Raw genomic sequence first — 22,273 nt, 5'->3', positions numbered from 1 at the left:
TATTGGATAATGAAAGTTGATTAGTGTAACAAGGAGAAACATTGCATGTGGATACTTGCCCGTGACATATATGAGCAGTATTATTATTTTAACTCTAAGAAAAACACCTGGATGTAACTTGGGTACTCTCTGAAAATCAGTGAGCTTATTGTCATGTTCTGAACAAGGAACATCTTTCAGACACCAAAAAATCTGGTTGACAAAACAAACTCAGTTCTGACTGTTAACAGCTGTACCTTTACAACACAGAATCACCGAACAGCTTGAGTTGGAAGTGTCATTAATGATTATCTAGTTGCAATCCCCTAAAAGCAGAGATGCCACCACAGGCAGTGATTTCATCCACTAAGTCACATTGTTCAGAACCCCATTCAACCTGGCTTTGAACAGTTCCAGGGAAGGGCCATCCACACAGGGCAACCTGTTCCAGCGCTGCAACACCTTTGTCTAAACAATTTCTTCCTAACATCTAATCTAAATCTCTCCTCTTGTAGTTTTAAAACAAGTCCTCTTTTTTTAATCTCTATATTCCTGTGTAAAAAGTCACTAATGTGATGGTTAGAGGTAGGAACTAGTCTCCAAAAACAGGACTAAGTTAAATTTCAGATGCTTTGGAATGTTAGGGATTTTTCTCTGTTGGAAAAGTTCAGACACATCATGTCTCTGGACTTCTGGCCTTTTTTGTTTGCTTTTTCCTCTTCTCTTTTTCTCTCCTTTCTTTGTGAATTAATTTACCAGGAAGAAGCAGTCTTGAAGGGATATCCAGGCAAATTAAAGTGACAAGAATGATCCCCAGTCAGGTACCCACCCACACAATGCAGTAACCAGGTCTGAGCTTTGGCTGCTATGAATCCTCTCTTAAATAAAGCTACAGTATATTCAGTGACTGCAGTTGTGGAACTGACTGCAATACCTGACACTTCCACACTCTCCATTCTTCCACCACCCTGTAATTCCTGCTACATCTGTGCAACAGTGGCATGCCACAGCTCCCTTGCTTTAAATCTCTCAAGGGTCCTAGGCAATACCTTTCCAAGCAACAGAGTAGAAGCCAGAAAAAGTCCGGCATTTATAAGTCTGGCTTCCACGAGTCCATGATCAGTGCTGGAAACTCCTACCAAATGGTTCTCATGACCACTGACCATCTTCTCTTTGTAACAGAAGGCCACGTATTTTGTAAAGCAAGACTAAGACTGGCTTTTACAGACTTCCTTACCCAAAGGTAAGGCATTTTCTTTACCCAGAGGTTTTCTGTGTCCACATGACAGTTTGAAGAGGACAGATTTCTCACAAACTCAGTGGAAGCCAACATAAGTGCGACATTCTTGAACAGGCCCTTCAACGCCCATGCTATCCTCCACGTATCCTTTTCTAGCCAGGCTTGTGTACCTGGAAGCTATGTTGTTCCTGTTACTTTGCCAGCCTCAACTCTTCTGGGTAAACCAGTCTGCCCAGCTCAGCAGGAATTCTAACAAGACCTCCTCGCTTCCCATAAAAGCCATCAAAAACACATTTTAGCTTCAGCTGTACAGCCTCCAATAAAACAACCCCAAATGTGTTTGTGAAAGAACTCCTCTTGCAGTCAGTCAAAATGTTGCATTCCAGATCTGCTACACAGAGATGCATCTTTTAGCACAGCAAAATTCATAGGCTACATACAGCTTCCTCCATCCACAGTGCCAGCATGACACCAGCCCCAGCCCCATCCTCAGGAGTCAGAGCACAGACACACTCCCCTCAGCCTCAGCACATTTCATAGCTTGTGCACACTTTCATTCTGAGAAATCTCAAAGTCCAGGTTGGAGATAAAGATTTTAGCTACGCTTCAGCAACAAATATTGAAATCATGGCAGAAGAACAATTTTTTTTTACTTCAAGGACTTGCATGAGTAGTGAGGTTCACGATAATTCTAGTGTTGCTTGCCATTTTGGTTTGTTTCTATAGTCTGTCACCTGACGAGTCAAAAACATTTCCTGCATAAGTCTCTGTAATTCTCATCACAAATGTCTGCTGTTCCCTCCAGATTAATTTCTCAAAATAGGAAAGTTTCAGCAGAGGGTCCCTCCAGGATCTCCACAGTTCCATATAATTGGGAAATGGTAGTTGTGGGCCTGTAAAGTGGGACTTACCCATTGCTAGAACTCTTAATAGTTAGACCAACACTGCACTTTTCAGAAAAATCCGCCTCAGCTAAGAAGTGAAAAAACCCTTTCCTGAACTACACTACGGAACCACCAAACAAGTCAGAGAGGGCACTTGTCTTAGGTTACAATACAAGATGTGATCAGAAGTATCTATTCTATCACCATCTGATGAGACCAGGTGGAGCAGTGATCATTATCTCCATAGGAGACATTCTGCTAATGGGCCATCCATTGAAACCAGGCAAGGCATTGTTCTTTATCTTTTCACACCCCATCCTTCCTCCAGGGAGTCATTTTCTGCTAATGGCCCATTGAGTCCCACTGTGTGACTGATAAAATTATTTCATCCCATTGGGAGATGCTCCAGCCAGGAGGAAGAGCCCAACATTTCTTACCAAGATAAAAACCAAGATTTTGAGACAGTCGCCTTTTTCCGTCTGGACTTCTCCACATCGTCACTGGACCTTCAGAGGGAAACTGCACCTTCTACAGGGCCACTGCTTCAACTGAACCACATCTGTCACTGCAAGAGGACTGTAGCCACCATTTAATGGGACTGCTACCAACACCCTGAATGACAGGGTGTCAGGTTGTATTCTGACTTTGTCAGTGTTAAGAGTTTGTGCTTTGTAGTACTGTGCTTCCATTTTCATTTTCTTAGTAAAGAACTGTTATTCCTAATTCCCATATATTTGCCCAACAGCCCCTTAATTTCAAAATTCTAATAATTTGGAAGAAGGGAGTTTAAATTCCATTCTAAAAAGAGGCTCCTGCCTTTCTTACCAGACACCTGTCCTCCAAACTAAGACAGCACTTCCTACATTTCAGCAGAGGGTCAACACTTCTCCATTGCAAACTTTCCACCATTTCATACTTCAAAGCTGGACCTCTTCTTTCCTTGTTTTAAACATTTACTATTTCTAGGATGAAAATGAATTCTAGAGACACCAGATGAAACAGCAGCTTGCAACCAATCCTTAGACACTTCTTTGTGACAAATAACCTTGTACCTAAAACAAACTAATCTATAATGAATGGCCGATTTAATGAGAGAAATCTAATTAATCTCAAAAAGTGTTTACTCTTCTATTTTAAATAAAAATTCTCCATGCTGAATCTGTAAGCAATTCAACTGTATCGTAATACCATTTAATTAAACCTCTCTTTAGTCTATTAATCCTGTAAAGCAATATTTTGCTCTGTGTACTTTCATAACTGCATAGTACTTGAAAGAATACTTACACACATAAGCCAGTCATAAAATCTTGTATTGGACTGACCTTGTTAATTTAGAGTTACATGTAAAAACTGAGAAGTAGATCTAAAGAAAAAAAATTGAGAAAACTAAAATTATTTATTTTAAAACAACTCAGAAATACCCTATTTCAGAATTCACCTGATAAAGACCAAAAAAGTGGACATGAAGATGAATAGAGAGCTTAAGACAGGTTCAAAACAAATTAAAACTCATCGATTTCATATAATAAGACCAATACATGAAAGATAATGTCTATGATTTACATATGCATATACAGGACTCATAAGTCTTAACTTTTTTAATAATCCAGTCTCTGTAGCTGCTGTATTACTATTTTAAAAATTTGTGAAATGTGATCTCACTGGAGACAGATGTATACTGGTTCCACAGTCTGTATCTCAGCACCAGTAACTGATGAAGTTGCTGGCTTTTGAAAGAAAAAATACTTCTGGGTAGCACACAATCAACAACCTAGTGCGTGAAGTTATGTGATCAGATCAGGCTGTTTATCCAGTCATTTCTTCCCACAGGATGAAAAAAATCTGAAGAGCTCCTTAAATAGTTGTTTCCAATGCTTAACTGTTCCAACTTAAGACAGAACCTCTCCTGATTAATCTTCTGTCTTCCCATCACACACCTGCTTATTTGTGAAGAAATGGACTCCATCTTATTGAGGATCTCCTCACAGGCGTTAGAAAGTTCCCTTTATGTCCTACCCAAACTTTTCTCTTCTCCAGGCTAAGCAAGCCCAGTTCTCTCAGCATCTCTTCACATGTGCTATCACGTGCTGCAGTTTCTTGCCATTTTGTTGGCTCTGTGCTAACAAAAATGTTTATCAACCTCCCTCTTATATCAGAATCCTGCCACAGCATTATACATAGTTAAAGAAATATGAAGTAAAGAGGAACAGGTCACTTTGCTTCATACACAGGTTTGCTCCTATTCACACAGGCTAGCAGGTTGCTTAGCCTTCATCATGGTGAGGAACACTGCTAGCTACATTTAGTCCACTTTCCCTCAGGACTCTGTAAGCCCATTCTAGCAAAGTATTCCAGCAAGTCAACAAGATCTAGGTCCCTATCATTGCAGGGCATTAGTTTGCTCCAGATGCAAGTCTTTGAGTCTGTTCTCATTAGGTTTTGTAAGCTTGTTGTCTGTCCATTTCTCCAGTCTGTTCAGGTCCCTCAGAATGGCAGCTTTGCACACACCTTCCTCTCCCTTGGCTGTTATTCCAAGCTTAATAAGGGATATTTCCTCTCCTTCTGTTCTTGGTTACTAATAACTATGCTAAACAGGAAGGGTTCCGGAAGATATCCTTGGAGGAATCACACTTGTAACCAGATTCCAGGAAGAGTATGAATCACTAATGCTACCCTTTGAGGTCAATGACTGATAGGCTTTCACAGATCTACTAGTTCACCCATCTAGGCTACAAACACAGCTGATGCCACAGCACAACATGCTGAAAGCTGAAGTCAACACAGATGACACCTACTGCTCTCTTTCCACTAGGAGACCTAGTAGTTTTAATACAGAAAGCAAATAGGTTTGTCAAGCAGGATATACTTAGGGTAAATGCACACTAACTACTCAGTAATCATTGCTCTCAGGCTTCTTCCATGCTCACTCCCAGAGCCACATCTCTTTTCTTCCTGCTGCACCCCCAGCACTCAGCACACTGTCCCTTTAAGAATTGCCCCACAATTTCAGGGCCCTGCAAAGCAACTTCCTCATCATAGAGACACTCAGCAATAAACACTATCTACATCCCATCCATTAAAATGAGGGTAGGAACAAGGAGAGGGAGAATCAGAAGTTTTAGTTATATGAAACAAGTCCTAAGATGATTGACAACAGGTTGGCTGAAGTATCGAACAAAAAGTGCAGTGCTCCATATTTCTACAGCAGCGAAATATTTGAGATGATCTACATTCACTTTTCAGACATTTCTTCACACACACACACATATCAAAAGAGCATAAGTATTTGATTTACGCAAAAGGCAAGTATATTTCTATAACTGAGAGACAATTTTGAGGCTGGGATCTAGGAATCCTACCTGCCAAAGCTGGGATGGTGACTTTGTTCCACTCCCACGGCTGATCATACTCATCTGCAGGCCTGTCATCATCCTGTGGCAATTTACTTTCTCGTAAACGGCGACTCACCACACTTTCAGAATCAGATTCCACACCACTGCCTTCTGGTTCATAGGGTGTGTCATAGAGCTGCATGTTTTTCTGATGGGACTTCATGCCTTCCTGTTGTTGAAACTCTGTTGGCAAGAAGGAAAATTGCATCAGAATCACTACTAACCATGTCTTATCATTACAGTCTATAATTTTAGAGCATTCAACTTCCACCCATTTCTTAATAGCCACATAATTACAGAGATGACAAGCTTGTACAAGACTCCTAAATTCTACTTCTACATTGGTAATTGGCTGGAAGCAAAAGTTTGCTCCAGTTAACAACCACAGCTTCATGCCTCCACCAACATTTCCCAGCTTGTGCAGAGACAGATTGCAGGAAACACACAATCCCTGTCAGTTGGTGTAAAGTACACTCACAAGCAACTGTACGTAAATTCCCAAGAACACTGAAATTTGAGCATAGTTAGCTCTTCAGGAAGAGACGGCTCTGAAGTGAAATTTGAAGATACAAAGAACATAAACAAATAAATCCCACAGTATAATTGTATATGTTGATAAATAAAAATTGTCCGCATTTACGCCTACAGAATATCAGCTAAAAATGAACTAGGACTAGAGTAAGAACACTAAACAAAAGCATTAGAGCTTATCTCACATTAAGGGGTTGTAACAGCACCTCTCAGCTCCCTGAAAAGCAGTCAGAACCAAACCTTCTTGGGCAGAATCAGAAGAAGCAGTAAGGAGAAACAGGCACAAGAGGTAGCTCAAGAGATCCAAGTGGTACACTGTGGGTACATTCTTCCCCTGGTGTGTGATGCAGCCCTGGGACAGGTTACCAGGTAGGGCATGGGAGGCGTCTCCATTCTTTGGAGTTTACAGAGCCTTGGTTAGGCAAAGCCATGATCCCTTCATCTACTGATACAAAACTGGGTGGAGTGAGTGATAGGCCAGATGGTTGTGTTACCATTCAAAGGGACCCAGGCATGCTGGAAAATGGCAGGTTCACAGGCTAGAAAGCTGCTCAGTAGAAAAAGACTTTGGGGTGCTGTATGACAGCAAGTGAAACATGAGCCAGCAATGCACAGTGATGAGGGACAACCCAATCTGGCAGGCATCAGGAGCTCTAAATGCAGATTAAGAGATGTGGTTCTTCCCCTCCAATCAGCACTGGTGAGGCCACATCCAGACTGTTGGGTCCAGATCTCACCTGCCCCGCGCAAGAAAGATGTAGAATACTGCAGGAAGTTTCAGCACAAGGCTGTGAAGCTCAATAATGGGACTGAAGAACTTTTCATATGAGGAGAGACTGAAAGAGTTGAGACTTGCTAACTGGGAGAAAATATGTTTTAGTGGGGACATTATCAATGCATATAAATACCTGATGGAAGACAGAAAAGATAGATACAAACTTTTATTGACAGTGCCCAGTGACAGGTCAAGATATAATAGGCACAAGTCAAAATATATGCAATTCCATCTGAACACATGAAAGACATTATGACTGTGATAATGGTCAAACATAGATGTAGGTTGCCTGGAGAGGCTGTGAAATATCCATCTTTGGAAATATTCAGGATCTGACTGGACATAGTTATGGGCAGCCTATTCTAGTTGATTCTGCTTGAACAGGATGTTTTATTAAATAATATCAAAAGATCCCTTCCAGCTTCAGATGTGTGATTATACTGATCACTGAAATGACAAATAAGAACATCAATAATGTAGCAAATTGCAAAGTTATGAAAAGACTCAGTGAGAGAACTTTTTAAGCTACAAATGAAGCAAAGATCCAGAGCAGTTACTATAACAAAAGTCATAAAATAATTCATATGTCAACAAGAATATTATAATCAAATAATTTCTCCAAACCACTTCAAAGCACAGTGAAAAGTCTGCAAAATAACAGTGCCCTTACTTCTTGAAAAAAGATATTTAATTTATACATTAAAAATATGGTAAATTTGAAGAAATATACACCAAAATTGATGGAGAGGTAAATACAAGCAAGACAAATCCTGTTAATTTCTAGTTATGAACAATCACATCAAGAAAAAATGCTGCACTGAGAAAAAATTGTAACAGAAAGAATACACATCTCTCCTGAATACTCTGGATCAAAAAGATAAACATTTCATTTCTTGTAAAGCCAGAAAATTGGTATGTATCTTTTCAACTTTCATTACTGTGGACTCAGTCAAGGCTACACCAAGAGATGTGTGTTTCTGAGGAACAGAGGCCATGATTCACCCAAATCAGTTTTAAGTGTCAAACAAATTTATGTGCCAAATACAGCTAAGTAGCTGGCTCTTTGTATGTGAGCATACTGCAATACAAGAACTCTTGCCTGACATTTTTCTTTTACCCAGAAGACCAAAGCATCAGACCATACAGAAAAGTTTACCAGTAAAGAAAAGGTGGTTCATGTTCAGGGAGTACAACTAGAAAAATTGTAAATATTTTATTCTAAAGCAGAAAAGTTTTTATAGGAAAAGCTACAACCTAGAGGGAGGGAAGTGCCGGGCCAGGACTTGAACTTAATGATCTTTGCAGATTCCTTCCAACTCAGCATGTTCTTTGATTCTGTGATACAGGAAAACATATGCATGTTTGTGCATATGTATGAACATACACTTACACACTTATCTCTTACACTTACATATCTCCAATTTTGTAAAGCTTTGTATAAATCTGCTTGAAAATTCACCTTTGAGAGTATTTGTAAATAAAAGCAATTTCACTAAAAGCTAAATCAGAAAAAGATCCTTTTAGTGCAGCTGAATCTGTACCATAAGCAGTATTAGTATCATATACACTGATAGCTCAGTGCAAACTTGCTATTCAAGAATCAGACAGTAGAAGACAACAGAACATTTGTGATGAAGCATTTCTCATGGCAATTCTACAGCCTCTAACAGTGACAACTCTGAGGCCTAAAATAGTTTTTGGAATTATTAGGAAGTTGAAAACTATGTTAATTTAACATTTTCTTTAGAAATTCACTTTTATGAACTATATTGTTTAAATTCCTATTGCTGATATAAAGTTCATTTGTATGCAATTCAGCATTAAGTTAACAGCTAACAGAAGTAGTAGCAATTGAAGTTTTGAAAGTACTAATTTTGCTAGATAATTCCTGCTCTCACAGATCAGCAGTTATGACAGAATCAGGGTCCAGAAGTTTGGGCTCTGGTGTAAAATCAGGAACCTGACCAGGAGAGATACAGAAACTGAGACAACACTATGAGATACAAGACTCAACTTGACATTGTTCTTCCCACTTGGTGAACAATTTTGATACTCACATACAAAACAGAGCTCCGCAAGACAAGCTGCCATATCAGCGACATCAAATACCTTAATAGCCCTAAATAATTCAACAGGATTACACATAGATGCGCTGTATTCCTGAAAATAGTTTGGAGAGAATTAGGGGATATATGATCAGGGAAGCAGAAGAGTTATAATGTCAACAAAGGGAAATGTGGAAAACATTACTACTTGCTTACAGAACCCTACAAGCAAACTTTTACATCTTGCCTTCCAAAACAATGAAACAGACTGAAAAACCAGATCATTCTATAGTGGGCAGACACCAATAGATATTTCTTTCATCTCAAACTCAAGCATAGAGTAATAAGAGGTCAAACAAGGTAGTTGCACTATTAAAAAAAGCTCCGATAATATAAAAGCCCATTTTCCCAAATCAAGCACACCTCTAAATGTCACCAGGCAGTAATAAACTCAATGGCATTTTACAGCCCCTTTTTAACATTTCTTTTGATGAAACACTAGACAAGCAAAATGCAGGAGTGTTACTGCCCCAATCAAGTCAAGTATGTCAGTTACAGAGAGATTCCCTGAAGTTAAGGGCTTGCAAGAGTTTTTGTTCTCCTGTGTGGTGAAAGACCATGAACGTCTCTAGGCCGTTTGGGAAGCAAAGACAGGTTGCTGCATCACAGTAACAGCGTATCTTGCTTGCTACATCTAATATGCAGGAAGAGTCTTAACCCGCCGGAGATAAAATCACTAAGTTAAATCAATTCCTGATTTTTTCAGCCGCTGCTATTCTATTGGGAAACCTTTTAAACAAATTACATGCCACAAATCACAGCATCGGTGCTAAGGCAGACATAGGTGCTTCTTTATCACTCTGACAGCAATTTATGCATGCTCCACTGAAAACTAGGGAAAACTATAGTGCAAGTGGATACAATCACAATAACTTACAGATTGATCAACAGCAGCACAACAAAGGTGTTTTGACTTGCCAGTATGCCAGATTTCAAAGTGCACTGGTCGACACATATAAGGTAACAAACCAGATTGATAAAGTGATAAACTAGACCCCTCTCCATCTCAGCTACAGCTTTCAAGACTGGTGACAATTTAAAATGACATGTCCTACCAGTTCCTCAGCTGCTTTCTCTAGCCAAAAGCCCTATCCTAGTGAGACAAATCTGACTATGGTCTCATGCTGGAAACAGTACTAAGATGCAAGGTCAACTTTTGAAAAGCTACCACTGACATTGACTTTTAAGCTAAGTACAAGGGTTATCAGCACCCTTTGCATCTGACGAGCATAAGAGCAATACTCAGGACAGAGAATAGAATTCTACTGAAGGGATTTTACAGGGGCATTTAGCTGCACTCAGTTCCATTCAACAGTACAGAATTCACAGATTATTTGGCCACATTGCTGCATAAAGCTTCATCCTATTTCAGAAAGTATGAACCAAATTACAGTAATTTCATGATTATAAACTGCACCTGATTATAAGCCGCATGTCCGGGTGTCAGCAATGTTCAGGTCTTCGTCAATATATAAGCCACACCTGATTATAAGCTGCACCTTCGTTCGCAGTGAACTTTCAGAAAGCTGCCGATAAGTAACAGAATTGCGGGGTTTACTGGCAGGTGCTGACCTTGGAAACATTATTTCCAAGCGAAAAAAGATAGAGACAATAGCTGTGGTAGCGTACCCTGCAAGTTTTATTAAAAAGCGGAAAAAGATACAAACAATAGTGTGGTCATTTTATAAGCATTTTCAATGAATCCGCATTGCCTTTAAATAGCCACACAGCTGGGCTGCCGCACAGTTGCGCAGGCGGGCAGGGAGCCGGGTGGCCGGGCAGCCAAGCAGCCACGCGGGCGGGCGGGGAGCTGCGCAGTAACACAAGACTGAAAACACTGAAAAAATACAGAGAACTATCATGGGCTTGGATTGGCGGCGCTGCTCCACCGCCACGGCCACGCGGGCTCCGGCTTGGCTCAGGGCTGCTGCGGGCTCTCACTTCCGGGTTGGAAAATTTCTGAACATCATTCATATATTGGCCGCTTCGGAGTACAAGCCGCACTTGTATGGACGAAAACTTTAGTCAAAATGGTGCGACTTATAATCGTGAAATTACTGTGTTTGGAAATACTCCTAACTTCGACAAGCAGCTGTTGCTAGAAACCCTTTAATGTAAGTATGATGATTTTCAAGGTCATTTTTGTATGCAGTTAAATTTGTTCAAATACCTAGTTATTTGCATGAAGCCCAGTAGATTTTGCATTCATTTATTTAACGCACATTAACACGTAAACACTGTGCTGGAACAAGGTTGTACAGAGGACAGCTGTCAAGCTGTCAGCTTGAGGAATTTCTGTCCTTCCACCTCTGGAATCAGACTACATACAGGTCTCCTCCAGATGGTTGCTTCTCTTCTGCTCTCTTTCCAGAAGTCAGCATTTAAACAACTTCAATCCTATTGACCTGGATTTAGTGGGATTTAGTTTCCCACTAACCAAACAAAAAACACAACCTGCTATTAACTGCAGGCAAAACTGTAACCAGCCTGCAGTGAACACCAAATACTGTGCTGCTGTTCTCACTGAACACATTTTGTCACTCAAATCTACCAGATAATTCCAGTGACAAGCATCTCAACAATGAAGTGACTTTATCTGGAACTCACAAAGCTTTTCAAAGCAAACAGACAGACCAAACATTTATCATCAAAAAGATACAGGTATTTAATTAAAGCAAGCAAGCAAGCAAACAACTACACCCTGAACAGACTCCACTTCTTGTATCTTTTCCTTCTATATACACAAAATTTCCCATAGGGAGAGGGAGTGCTTCTGCAATGAGAACAGGCTAACCTGTCTTCAGCTAGGATAGTCAGAGCAGAAATATGAACAGCAGAACTTTTGGAATGTGGATTCAAACACTTTCTATTCAAAATCCCTAAAAGGGCAGTCCACAAAATGTTTGGAGAACTTGCAACATGCACATTGGCTTTCTGTGGATAAGTCTGGGAAAAATAAAATACCATATGGAAAAAAAAGAAAAAATAGGTATGTGAGAACATAACTCAGGAACAAGGTCTGTTTGTGGACAGCAAGCAATTGCATTCCTTGTATTCTCACTTGTCACTGAAAAATAAAAGTTCAGTGGAAGCAGAAGGAAACCTGAAAATGGTCAGGTTCACATTGAGAGGTACTACTGAGCATCTGATGCATTTCCCCCAACATTATCCTGACAACCTGGCAATCTCTAGGAGGTATAGTGCCAGATCTGATCACAGATAACGAAGTCCCATCTGCAGGAGTTCTTGCTATCAAGGCATAACTTTTTCTGAAATGGTCCAAACCTCACTTTACACATGTTCTGCTCTTGAGGCTTCTAATGGAAAATCACTGAACTGGCAAGTAATCACATTGAAGGGCAGAGAGCTGTTTGCTCCAGGTGTATGGGTAGGCAACATATCAACCAGTAACTTGCCAGTTTGCCAGAGGCATAAGATGGATTAATGCAAAGATCACCCTGATATGAACATTTGTTTCCATTGAATTAATTCCCAGATAAACAGGTCCAAATACTCAGCCAACTGCTTGCTTATATCCAATCCTCACCAGTAATGTTTCTTCTCACATCCATTTTGGAAAGACAGTCTGAAAGTATTTTAAGACTTGTGATGCAGAATTCTCATTTTATTACTGCCAAGCCTGTTCACTAGAGAAGCTAAGTTTTACCTCTGCTCAAATTTCGCCTCAGGTCACCAGAAATCAAACTGCTTTTTCCTCTGCTTCCAGATCCAGCTGGATGCCTTCAACTGCTGGGACACAGGGGAACACCAATTATATTCCAATGGCAGGGAGAGCTGTTTTGCTTTGGGACTGCAGTAACTGCCACCCAATGTTAATTACTCCAGATTTTGCTGCAGGAAAAGCTGGATATGAGAATATCTTCCTTCCCTCATCTTCTCTTTCAAACAGAAGCCAAGTGACTCAGAAGTGAGTCACTTTCCAGGAATTTGTTCCCCTGTTCCCTGTGAGGGCTTGGCATAACTGCATGATGTGAAAACCAACATCTTCACATTGCCTGCATCATGCCGGAAATACTAGTAAAGTCCAAGTATGACTCATTACCCCAGGAAGAAGCATTCAAAGCAACCTTACATTCCAACAATCCTGATAAAGAAAAGTTGTTAGGTCAGTCAGAGCAGGGGCAGGCAGGGAGAGGACCATTTACGATAAGTATCGATAAAGTTGCAAAAACAACATTAATATTTTCCACAGAAGGCATGTACTGAATTAAAACAAGTAACCACTACCCTTCCCAAGAAGACAGGAAGCACACGTTTGTCTTTATGGGTGGGAAAAGCAAGGAAGAGGAGGGGTGGGTGTTGGCAGAGTCAAAGGATGCTGATTAGAAAAATAAAACACACAGGAAGAAAACCTAAATCCTGGTGGCCTGGAAAGACAGCAGTACTGCGTCTAAAGGAATTAAAATTATCTTTGGAGATGTATTTCTCTTTTGGCAGAGGCAAAGAAATAAAAAATTAATTTCTTTAATTCCCTGGAGGCAGAAATTTATTCTATAAAGCCTTCCCCCTCAGCACCATATTTTCTGATAAGTAAGCAGTGATTAAAGTCTAACTGTCAGTTTAAAACTCTTGATTTCTGCAGTGTTGCAGTCAGCTCCAATAACAGTCCAGAGGATCATGGCTTAATGCTGTGGGAAAGTCCTGCAGTAGGGTAGGGGTGAGTAAAAAATCACCCCCAGAATCCTCCAGTTCCAGTGTGTTCATTGCCAGAAAGTTCTCTGCTTCCCTTGTTATCCTTAGTTCCTTTTTGCTGCAATAATTTTAATATTCCTAATTGCCCTTCCCTACTGGACCCCCTCCCTAAACTCTGCCCTAATTCTTCCCCTCCTCCAAGTTCATAAATACCCTGCCATGCCCTAACACTTGCTTTTGGCCATTTGCCCTCGTGGATGGAACTGGCCTCCCTGTACCATCTTTCCCAGTTCATGCAGCACAAACTGTTTGGCTTGCTGTTTGTTGTTTTCTATTTTTAAAGCTTTTTAGCTCCCAAACAATCAGGTCAGGTTTTCTTTCTGCATAAAATTGCCAAGTTCAGTGGGTCCACCGACCCTAATAGCCAGGCTAGGATAGGTCGGAGACTACACTGCAGACTTTGCCTCTTAGGAGGCGCTTTGATGCTGCTGACATACTTACTCCTTGCACATTTTTCACTATAATACTGAGGAGTAGGGACGCCCTTTTTATTTAGATGAGGGAACAAAGAATCCAAAAAACTCCGCAAGTCTGTGTGTTTACTGCTGCTTGACCAAGAGCCAACTCCAGATGCTGCTACAGCCAGTCACATCACACTGCTATATTCCTGGTTTGCTTGTAGGTTTTCTTGACTTGTCTGGAGTACTGACCTTTGGGATTCAAGGATCATTGTTTCATGGCCTAAACAGAGCTATCCAAGTGTCAACAGTGTAAACAAAAAAATTCAAGATCTTCATTCTATACTCCAAAATTTCTAAGTTGTGTGAAAAAACATTCATTTCTTCTGGTAAGAGGGAACAGAAGCCCTCTGGGAAACAGAATGCTGTGCTGGGATTTCCATGTTCACTAGTTAATACAAGGGTCCTCATCAGAGCAGGACACAAACTACTGTGTCTCAAAAGATTTGCTTTAAGATTAGCACAAACAGAATAAATTCTACTTGAAAGCCAAAGTCTAAATGCCTATTTTAAACAAGCTAAAACTGTCCCAGGAGAGAGAAGTTTGTAGTGAATATGACTGTTTGCACAGTTAGGTCAGTCCTGCTGCTCACGCCTGCTACTGATGCCCCACATGCCCTTGCCAGTGCTCTTCATGCACACAATATCTCACCTTCACAGGAATCACCTTGAGACAGGATAGGAATGGAAGAAGAAAACATTCATAATTTAAATACTCTTCAAAACTCACACAGAAGGAAGATATTTTCTTGCCTCTTGTCTGCTTGTGAGAGTCTCTGTGTGCTGAAAGCTTACTCGAAAGAATCAAACGAGAAGTGCTGATCAAAATTTTTTTTTATGAGTATGAATGTATATATTTATATATTCAGGATAATATTGCAAGGAATAACCAGATGTCAGCAAAAGGGAGTTTATATGACCAAGACAAAATAGGCAACTGTTTCCTGAGAGCTGGAGGCTTAATTCTATGAGAATTATGCAGAAGGGAGTTATCTTTTCTGCATGTAACTAAGACAAACCTAGGAGCACAGCCTCCTAGGGATGTGGGAGAGGGTAGAGAAGGATAAGCAGATAGAGGCCTCCCTCCAGACTTCCTCCCTCGATACAAATAGTGGGAAGAAGTTCCCTACAGGTACAACTTACATGGTTCAGCAAGGTAAGTAAGACTTTCATAGCCAGAAGAAATGCCATATCTGATTTAACAAACTCAGACGAGATGTATTCTCAGCCAGATGAGGCATGTTATCTTCTTTTAGCCACCTGCTAGCAGAGAGTGCAAGGTACTCCCTGGGAGAAGAACTGCCATTTAATAATTTCTAGAACAGATTTATTCCACAGACTGGTGGCTATGTTGTTAAGAGGAACACAGAAATGTGAATTGTGCATTGTTTTCCTCCAGCCTGTGAATGATCATGTCACGATGATTGAAAAAAATCAAAAACCAATCAACCAAAAAAACCCCCCAAAATCCCCAACTGCCAGCTCAAAACATCCCCTGATGACTAATGCCCATTGTTTTATCTTTATTAGCATTTTTTTAAGGAAAAATGCTAAGAAAACAAAGAGAAGTCAAAGCTTTGGAAGCAATATTTGATGCATTTGCAAGAGCTTCTTCCCTCCTCTTCCCCCAAGCAGTATTCCAGGAAGAGCAGGCACTATCTGTACTGTTTCCTCCTTTGGCAGGACTTAAAAGCTACACAGCATCTGCATGCTAAACCATCTGGTTTTTCTCCTGTTCACTGCAAGGAACAGCCACAGTGATTATTTGCCACAGAGATAATTTGCAATTTTCCAACTGGCAAGTTGTAAGCAGCAGAGATCAGCCACCATGGTTACTTGCAATTTTCACTTTCACATGCTTTCCCCAAGGGAAGTATTGTCCTAGTTGCAATCTTTCTGTTCTGTCATTCAAGCTGAGTTCAGGGATAATCTAGGAATTCTGATCAGCACCCAAGCACTTAATGAAAATGAATCATCACCTCTTGGACATACAAGCTTTCAGATGTAACTCCAAATGTTAAACCATAATGTAAATTTAAACTTCAGCACAGTCCTGCAATGCATAAGGATCATTAATGTAGACATAAAAAATGATCTGCATTTGCTGTTCAGCCCAAGAGAAAAAATGGTTTAATTTAGAATTCTACCTTCCCATGATCAGATGAAGAAAGCTTCTCAGTTATCATTACATGCAACCATAGATTTTACTTATCACAATCCAAGGTCTTGCATGCACTAAATGACAGCACAGAAAAAGTGACAGGGATATGAACACTGAAATTACTGGGAAAATGTTTCAACTCATCCTCTTTGGCCTATGATCTCTTTACTCATTATGTCAAGTAGATCAGCAAGTGACTGATGGAAGGAGAAACTTGTGGCTAGCATTTGTAGGATTTCAAATACTCTGCACTGAGCTGTGCAGCTGCTAGTATTCAGTTCCTTGCCCATGTTTGCAGATTTATCTGTAGTTATTATACTACTCAGGTAAAGCCTGACTGGATGTCCATTCCTAGTTAAAAGCCCACTTGCAGAGTGATCTGTCAGTTACACAGTGTTGGGATTTCCCCTTGGACAAGGCTTATATAACAGTACAGAACATGCAGCAGTGTTTGAATGTATGCAGTATACAGTCTATCACATCATCACTCAAGAGCATTTGTGCTTACACTGATATATAACAGCAAATAAATCTGGTTAACATTCAGCGCAGGATCATTACGAACAGGTGCTTTAAGAAAGCAAATGACAGTCATGTGCAAACATCATAAATCAGTACTTTTTTTCATTTCTTGCAATGGAAGTATCACAGATCCAGAAGAGCAATATTAAATATATTTTCCATTTAGGTCAAGTCAGAAAATGTCATGTTATAAGAATTCATTGCAATCATGATCCTGAAGCATACAACTGAGTAAACACTTTCTGGTAAATTTCCAAGTTACACCCTCACTTTCCAATATGCATCTCTAAACCACCAACCAGTGTACATGCAAATGGTTACAATGCCCAAACCACACCCATGGACACAATTGTGGAAGGTTGTAATTTTTTGCTGGGATTTTTTTGTTATTTGTTTTAAGAGACGGAAATAAAATGATCCTTTTAAAAAAAGGAGGGATCTTAAAAAAGTTAGGAGAGGCTGTGTTCTTTTTATGCTCTACATTCTACCATGATGCCAGGATCTCTGTGATGGTGCATTTCACAGCCAAAGGAAAGAGCAACAGTATGTTGCATACTCGCCAAAAATACAATAAAAAATCAAGGGTATATATGAAAGATATTACCTTTTTTTAACTTCATTCCACTTTTCCCTTCCTATTTCAACTGAAGCAGCAGCACAAACACCTTCAAGACAATCTCAGTCTGTATTAGAGCCACAACTCCTGCTGCAGGACTTCCTTAGAAAAATCTCACACTTTTCTGTCCTGCAGCCCATCCCAGACAAGCAAAACTCTTGTTCAACTGTAGAAAAGACAAGAACCAGCACAAGACCCACTGCTTCATCACAGCGATTTTTAAATTATCCAGTCTGCAGAAAATGAAGGCACAACTGAAAACAAGCCGAGTCCCTTCAGGCAAACCTAATTTCCTCCAGGTTTACCCGTGTTGCTCTTAATTGTTAGTGTAACTAGCAATAGCATCAGTTTTGCATGCCTACATCCTGCTTCATAAAACCAAGATGTTTGTGGACTCTCCCACCTCAAGGCACCAACCCATGAAGCTGAACAATGCACAACCTTGCTCAAGCCCAGATGAAGACTGAATATTTCCATCCTCTATTTTCACATTGGTATTATTCAACAAATTTAGTCACAGTAGCACAACACAGTCCATCAGGAGGCAGAAACATACTGAAGGCTTTGTACATCTTTACCTGAACAGGGTAAAGATTAATGCGCATATCAGCACACCAACACACACCAAAACCAAATGAGGCTTACCTGACCTCAGCCAGAAAGAACAGGCTGCTCCTGCAGACAACTGCCTCCAATAATTTTAGCAGCCAGCATGGTAATGAACATCTGGGTTTGCATGAATGTTTGAGCTCCTCCAAAAGAGCATTTTCAGGCACAGTTCTTCATTGCCAGAAACCAGAGAAAGAGAGAAACTGTGTGTTTCTGCCAACCACATAAAATGCAAAGAGCACAACAATTGTTTCTCACCACTTCTCACTGAAGTTTTAAGTTCATTCTATGACACTGGTGTGAAGTCACATTAAACTGTTGGTAAACCAATGTGGCAAGGTTGAATCTTCGGCTCTTGTTTACTCTAAAGGATACAAAAGCACTCATCTGGTTTGAGTTCCCTAACTGAAAAAGGCACAGGAGAAACTGTAGCTACTACATTACAGCTGATGTCAGAAACAAGCTTCGCTTACTGAAGGTTTCACTCATGTTTTGCCACTAGGGATTTCCAGAATCTGGATGCAAAACCAGCAGGCAAAAATTTTATTCATTTACTAGCAAGCTAAACACAACAAAGATGACAAAATATCAGAGCTGAAAGGGTATCTTGTTCCTTCAAAGAACTATTCTGTTTACCTTATGCTTAACTAATACTTCCTGTACCTGCTTTTTTGAGCTTACTTAACTCTTCTGTACAGTGCAGATAAAAAACCCAAAGTGATTTGAGTAGGTGAGAGTATAATATGAAAGAAGATTGAGGAAGTTCTTCTGAGAAAAAAGTCTTACTAGTTTAGGGGCAAAAAACAAAAGGACCTCCATGCAGGACCTTTGAGTTGAACACAGTTAGCAGGGGAAAGGGTAGAAATTCCTTCTGACTTGACAGCATGTGCAATGTCCACTAGTGCCTTTAAAACACAAATCCAGATTAGGCTAGAAATATCTATTCCCAGGGTTATCATCCTGACACTAGCTTGTTTTTTAACTCACTGCTCTTAAACATTTTCACATTTCCTTTGGCTAAAAGCCTATTTGCAAAAGAGTAAGAGGAAAGAGAAAAAGAAAACAAGGCATAATTGAAGACACATACAAGTGTGACAAGCTACTTTTGTATAACTTTTTGTCCCAAGTACATGTCTCATTTTTTCTTTTAGTATCACTATTACAGCTTCATATAACAAACCCCTGTAAAACTCATCAGCGATAGTCTACATCTCCCATACACTGCTGATTCTTCACGTAACAAATCTTCTACATTCTGCTTTTGAGTAATGTTGCAAGAAGCAATAGAACTGGCACCAGTTTGAGAAGATTGAGAGCTGAACTGATAAGCTGGCAAGATGTATCTCTGATGTCCCCCTGCCTAATAAAATAACACTCCTCCCAGTCAGACCCAAAATGAGTTTACAGTGCTCCCTTCCCTTGCTGTGGCAGACCACAATGGCATCAGTAACCTATACTTCCATCATACCTCCACCTGGAAAGCACCCAGAATTCCTGCCAGCAGAGTCTAGAAGTACACACACAGGCTGAGTGCAGTCTGGAAGCCCATCTGTTCAGCCTCTGCTCCTTCCCCCACAAAGTGATAGTGAACAGCTGTCAAGAACCATACTCCCTTGCTGCAGCAGCATGCTTTTAGCATGGACTCTGCCTGTCTAGGGTTACATGCACAAAACCAGAATATTTGTGGATAAGCCCCTGCTCAAGCTACATTTCAGCAGACTTGTTTCCTGCAGAAGCAGACTGCTTCACATTCACCTGCCTGGTCTTCCCAGAGATAAAATTTAAAGGGATCAGTATTGGGAACACACCGTCATGGTGGTAAAGCTGGAAATCTACTGAGACTAAACAAACATGGGTTCCAGCAATCTAGTCTGTGATCTCATAGCCACTTCTCACTTTCACAAATCAGTTGCAGGATCCTGAGATAAGGTAGGTTAAACAAGACCTCAAGAAGTGGAAGTCATCTTGTTCAATGTCCTATTCAAAGCATGTATTAGCTACAGAGTCAGACAAGGTAGATAAACATTCTAGTTTTTCAGTCCAGTCTTGAAAAATTACAAAGATGGAGACTACACCATCTACCTCATTAGGTAACCTTCTTCACTGTCTTCATGGTGAGCTTTTTTCCCCTCGTATTCAATAAACTTATTTCAGTTTGTATTTCACTGCCTCTAAGCTTTTCCAGGCATGGAAAGAACAGATGGAACACTGATTAAATCAGAAGGACTCATAGTCTACAGAGGTCTGATTATGAGGGAAAATTCAAAACAGTTTCATTTTTTATTTACTTTGTCCAATTTTATACAACTCAGTATCTACAGGACAGGCAGAGAATCCTTTCACAGTCATATACATTCATGATCAGGCATGTTCTACCTAAGAGAATCCTTTGCACCATGATAAAGCACATTTTTCTATCCCACTAGATGACCAGAGAAGTGAGACACCTTCAAATTCAACATACATGGTACTAGAGGGTAAGAGTTGTGGGGAGGAGGGTAGAAGTGAGATGGGAGGGAGATTAAAAGGAACAGGTCAGCAGGACACAAAATAAGAAAACAGTAGCCCTTTCACCTTTGTAACCAAATGAATATCAATATTCCAATGAATAATTTACTGAACTCTTTTCATTCTCGGGTCACAGTTCTCTTTTTTTGTATTTCTCAAGAGACAGCAGCTGGAATTCCAAAATTACAGAGCCTCTTGGATCACACAGACCTTGGTGCTACTCAAACTACTGCCAGAAGCACTGCTGTCCTGAAGGGACAGGCAATTCATATCCTATATTAAAAGCACAATTGCTCTTAAGAAAAGTAGTCCAAAATCTTGAAACTTATCTCAGGATGAGAAGGATGGAGTAGAGGTAACTGGCAGGTGAAAACAGACATAGAATCAAAGCAGCACATTAAGAAACAAATATAATTCCCTACGCCACAGGCAATGCTGCATGCAAAACTCATGTAGGCACCAAGGAAAAAGCACCTGTTACATTACTGATGTTGCTTGTATTAGGAAAGCAGATAGATTTTGTCAAACTAACCATCTTGATGAAAAATTATTTTAAACTACTGCTTCTTTGCCAACACAAGTCTTCCAGACTGCAGGCAAGGATTAAACATCATTTTGAGCTCATTGGTTTCTCTTTCCCAAGCATCCGTTCCTTCACTTTGCTTTTTATGCAAGTACATAGGCCACATTCATCAGACAGTGGGCAAGTAAATTGAATGAATAAAGTTCTAGTCCTTCAACATGCACCCTCAAGTAGCCTACTATAATTCTGATGTATCTTTCCAAAGTTCTGGACATCTTGTTACCATTATTTTGGGCTTAAACTTTGTCTTAATGAGAATAAGAGTCAAGAAACCGTGAAAAACTCAGTTTTTATTCAGTCTTGTGATTCAAGTTTTGCATCCAGTCCCTTTCCAGACTATATCAAATCAATAGAGCAAGATGAAGGTGTTGAAACAGTGAAAAAAGACCTACAAACAAAACCAACAAAACCAATTAAATTAAACAACTAGTACTAAACATTAGAGAGAACACCTTAAATCTTTCTAGGGGAAGAGACACCTTTAAACATAAAGAAATTATATTAATTTTATGCACAGCTGGTTTGCAGCCCAGTGACGCACCCAGTTATAGCAACCACAACACATTGCAGTCTCTCATGACATGAGAAACTATGCTCTATCCTTTCTGGCTTTATCTTCTCACAATCATTGATGGGGTATGAAGTGCTCATGAGGACAGGAAGAGAAGTACTGATGATCTAAAACATTGCCTAGTGGAATGTCTGTCCAAATTCCAAATGAACTAAGAAACAACTTGAAATAGACGCTGAAGCCTAGGAGGTTTCTAATTAATATTACATCAAGCATACTTTAAACAAGCACAGCTGTTCAGAGCATATTTTCTCACTTCTCATGAGCTGCAGGGAATTTTGCACTGCAGGAAAGCAGCAGGTGACAGTAACATTAGGACTCCGCTCCAAATGATGGGAATGCTCAGAACATACCAGATATCCCTCCTTTGTCACTTCTAGGAAGAGCTTCCCAAGATTTCTAGTGCTGCTGTACAGGAAACTCCTAACACATAAATAAAACCATCTTACCAGTCACAAGCTTCCTTCTGTATGCTATTGATCTTCTTCAAATCCTACCCAGTGGTTCTCCACACTGCGAATGCTGACATGAGAGCACACTGAATTTAGAGTGAAGAGTTACCCTGCACTTTTCCACACTTTTAAAAAAAAATCTTAAAACTTTTCTACTAGAATGACCAGCATGCG

General features: G+C 40.1%; 1 protein-coding gene across 1 annotated transcript in view; it reads right to left on the bottom strand.

The window, feature by feature from the left end:
* The window catches only part of SHB (SH2 domain containing adaptor protein B), a 59,716-nt gene that overhangs the window by 16,412 nt on the left and 21,031 nt on the right, over positions 1–22,273 (bottom strand). The window contains exon 3 of the mRNA XM_033084958.2: positions 5,463–5,678. Within this exon, the coding sequence (XP_032940849.1) occupies positions 5,463–5,678 (216 nt within the window). The remainder of the gene's footprint in view (positions 1–5,462; positions 5,679–22,273) is intronic.

This window comes from Catharus ustulatus, chromosome Z (assembly GCF_009819885.2).
Source record: "Catharus ustulatus isolate bCatUst1 chromosome Z, bCatUst1.pri.v2, whole genome shotgun sequence".
In the NCBI taxonomy this organism is placed as follows: domain Eukaryota; kingdom Metazoa; phylum Chordata; class Aves; order Passeriformes; family Turdidae; genus Catharus; species Catharus ustulatus.
The sequence above is the reverse complement of the archived record's forward strand: the minus strand, read 5'-3'. Positions and strand labels throughout refer to the sequence as shown.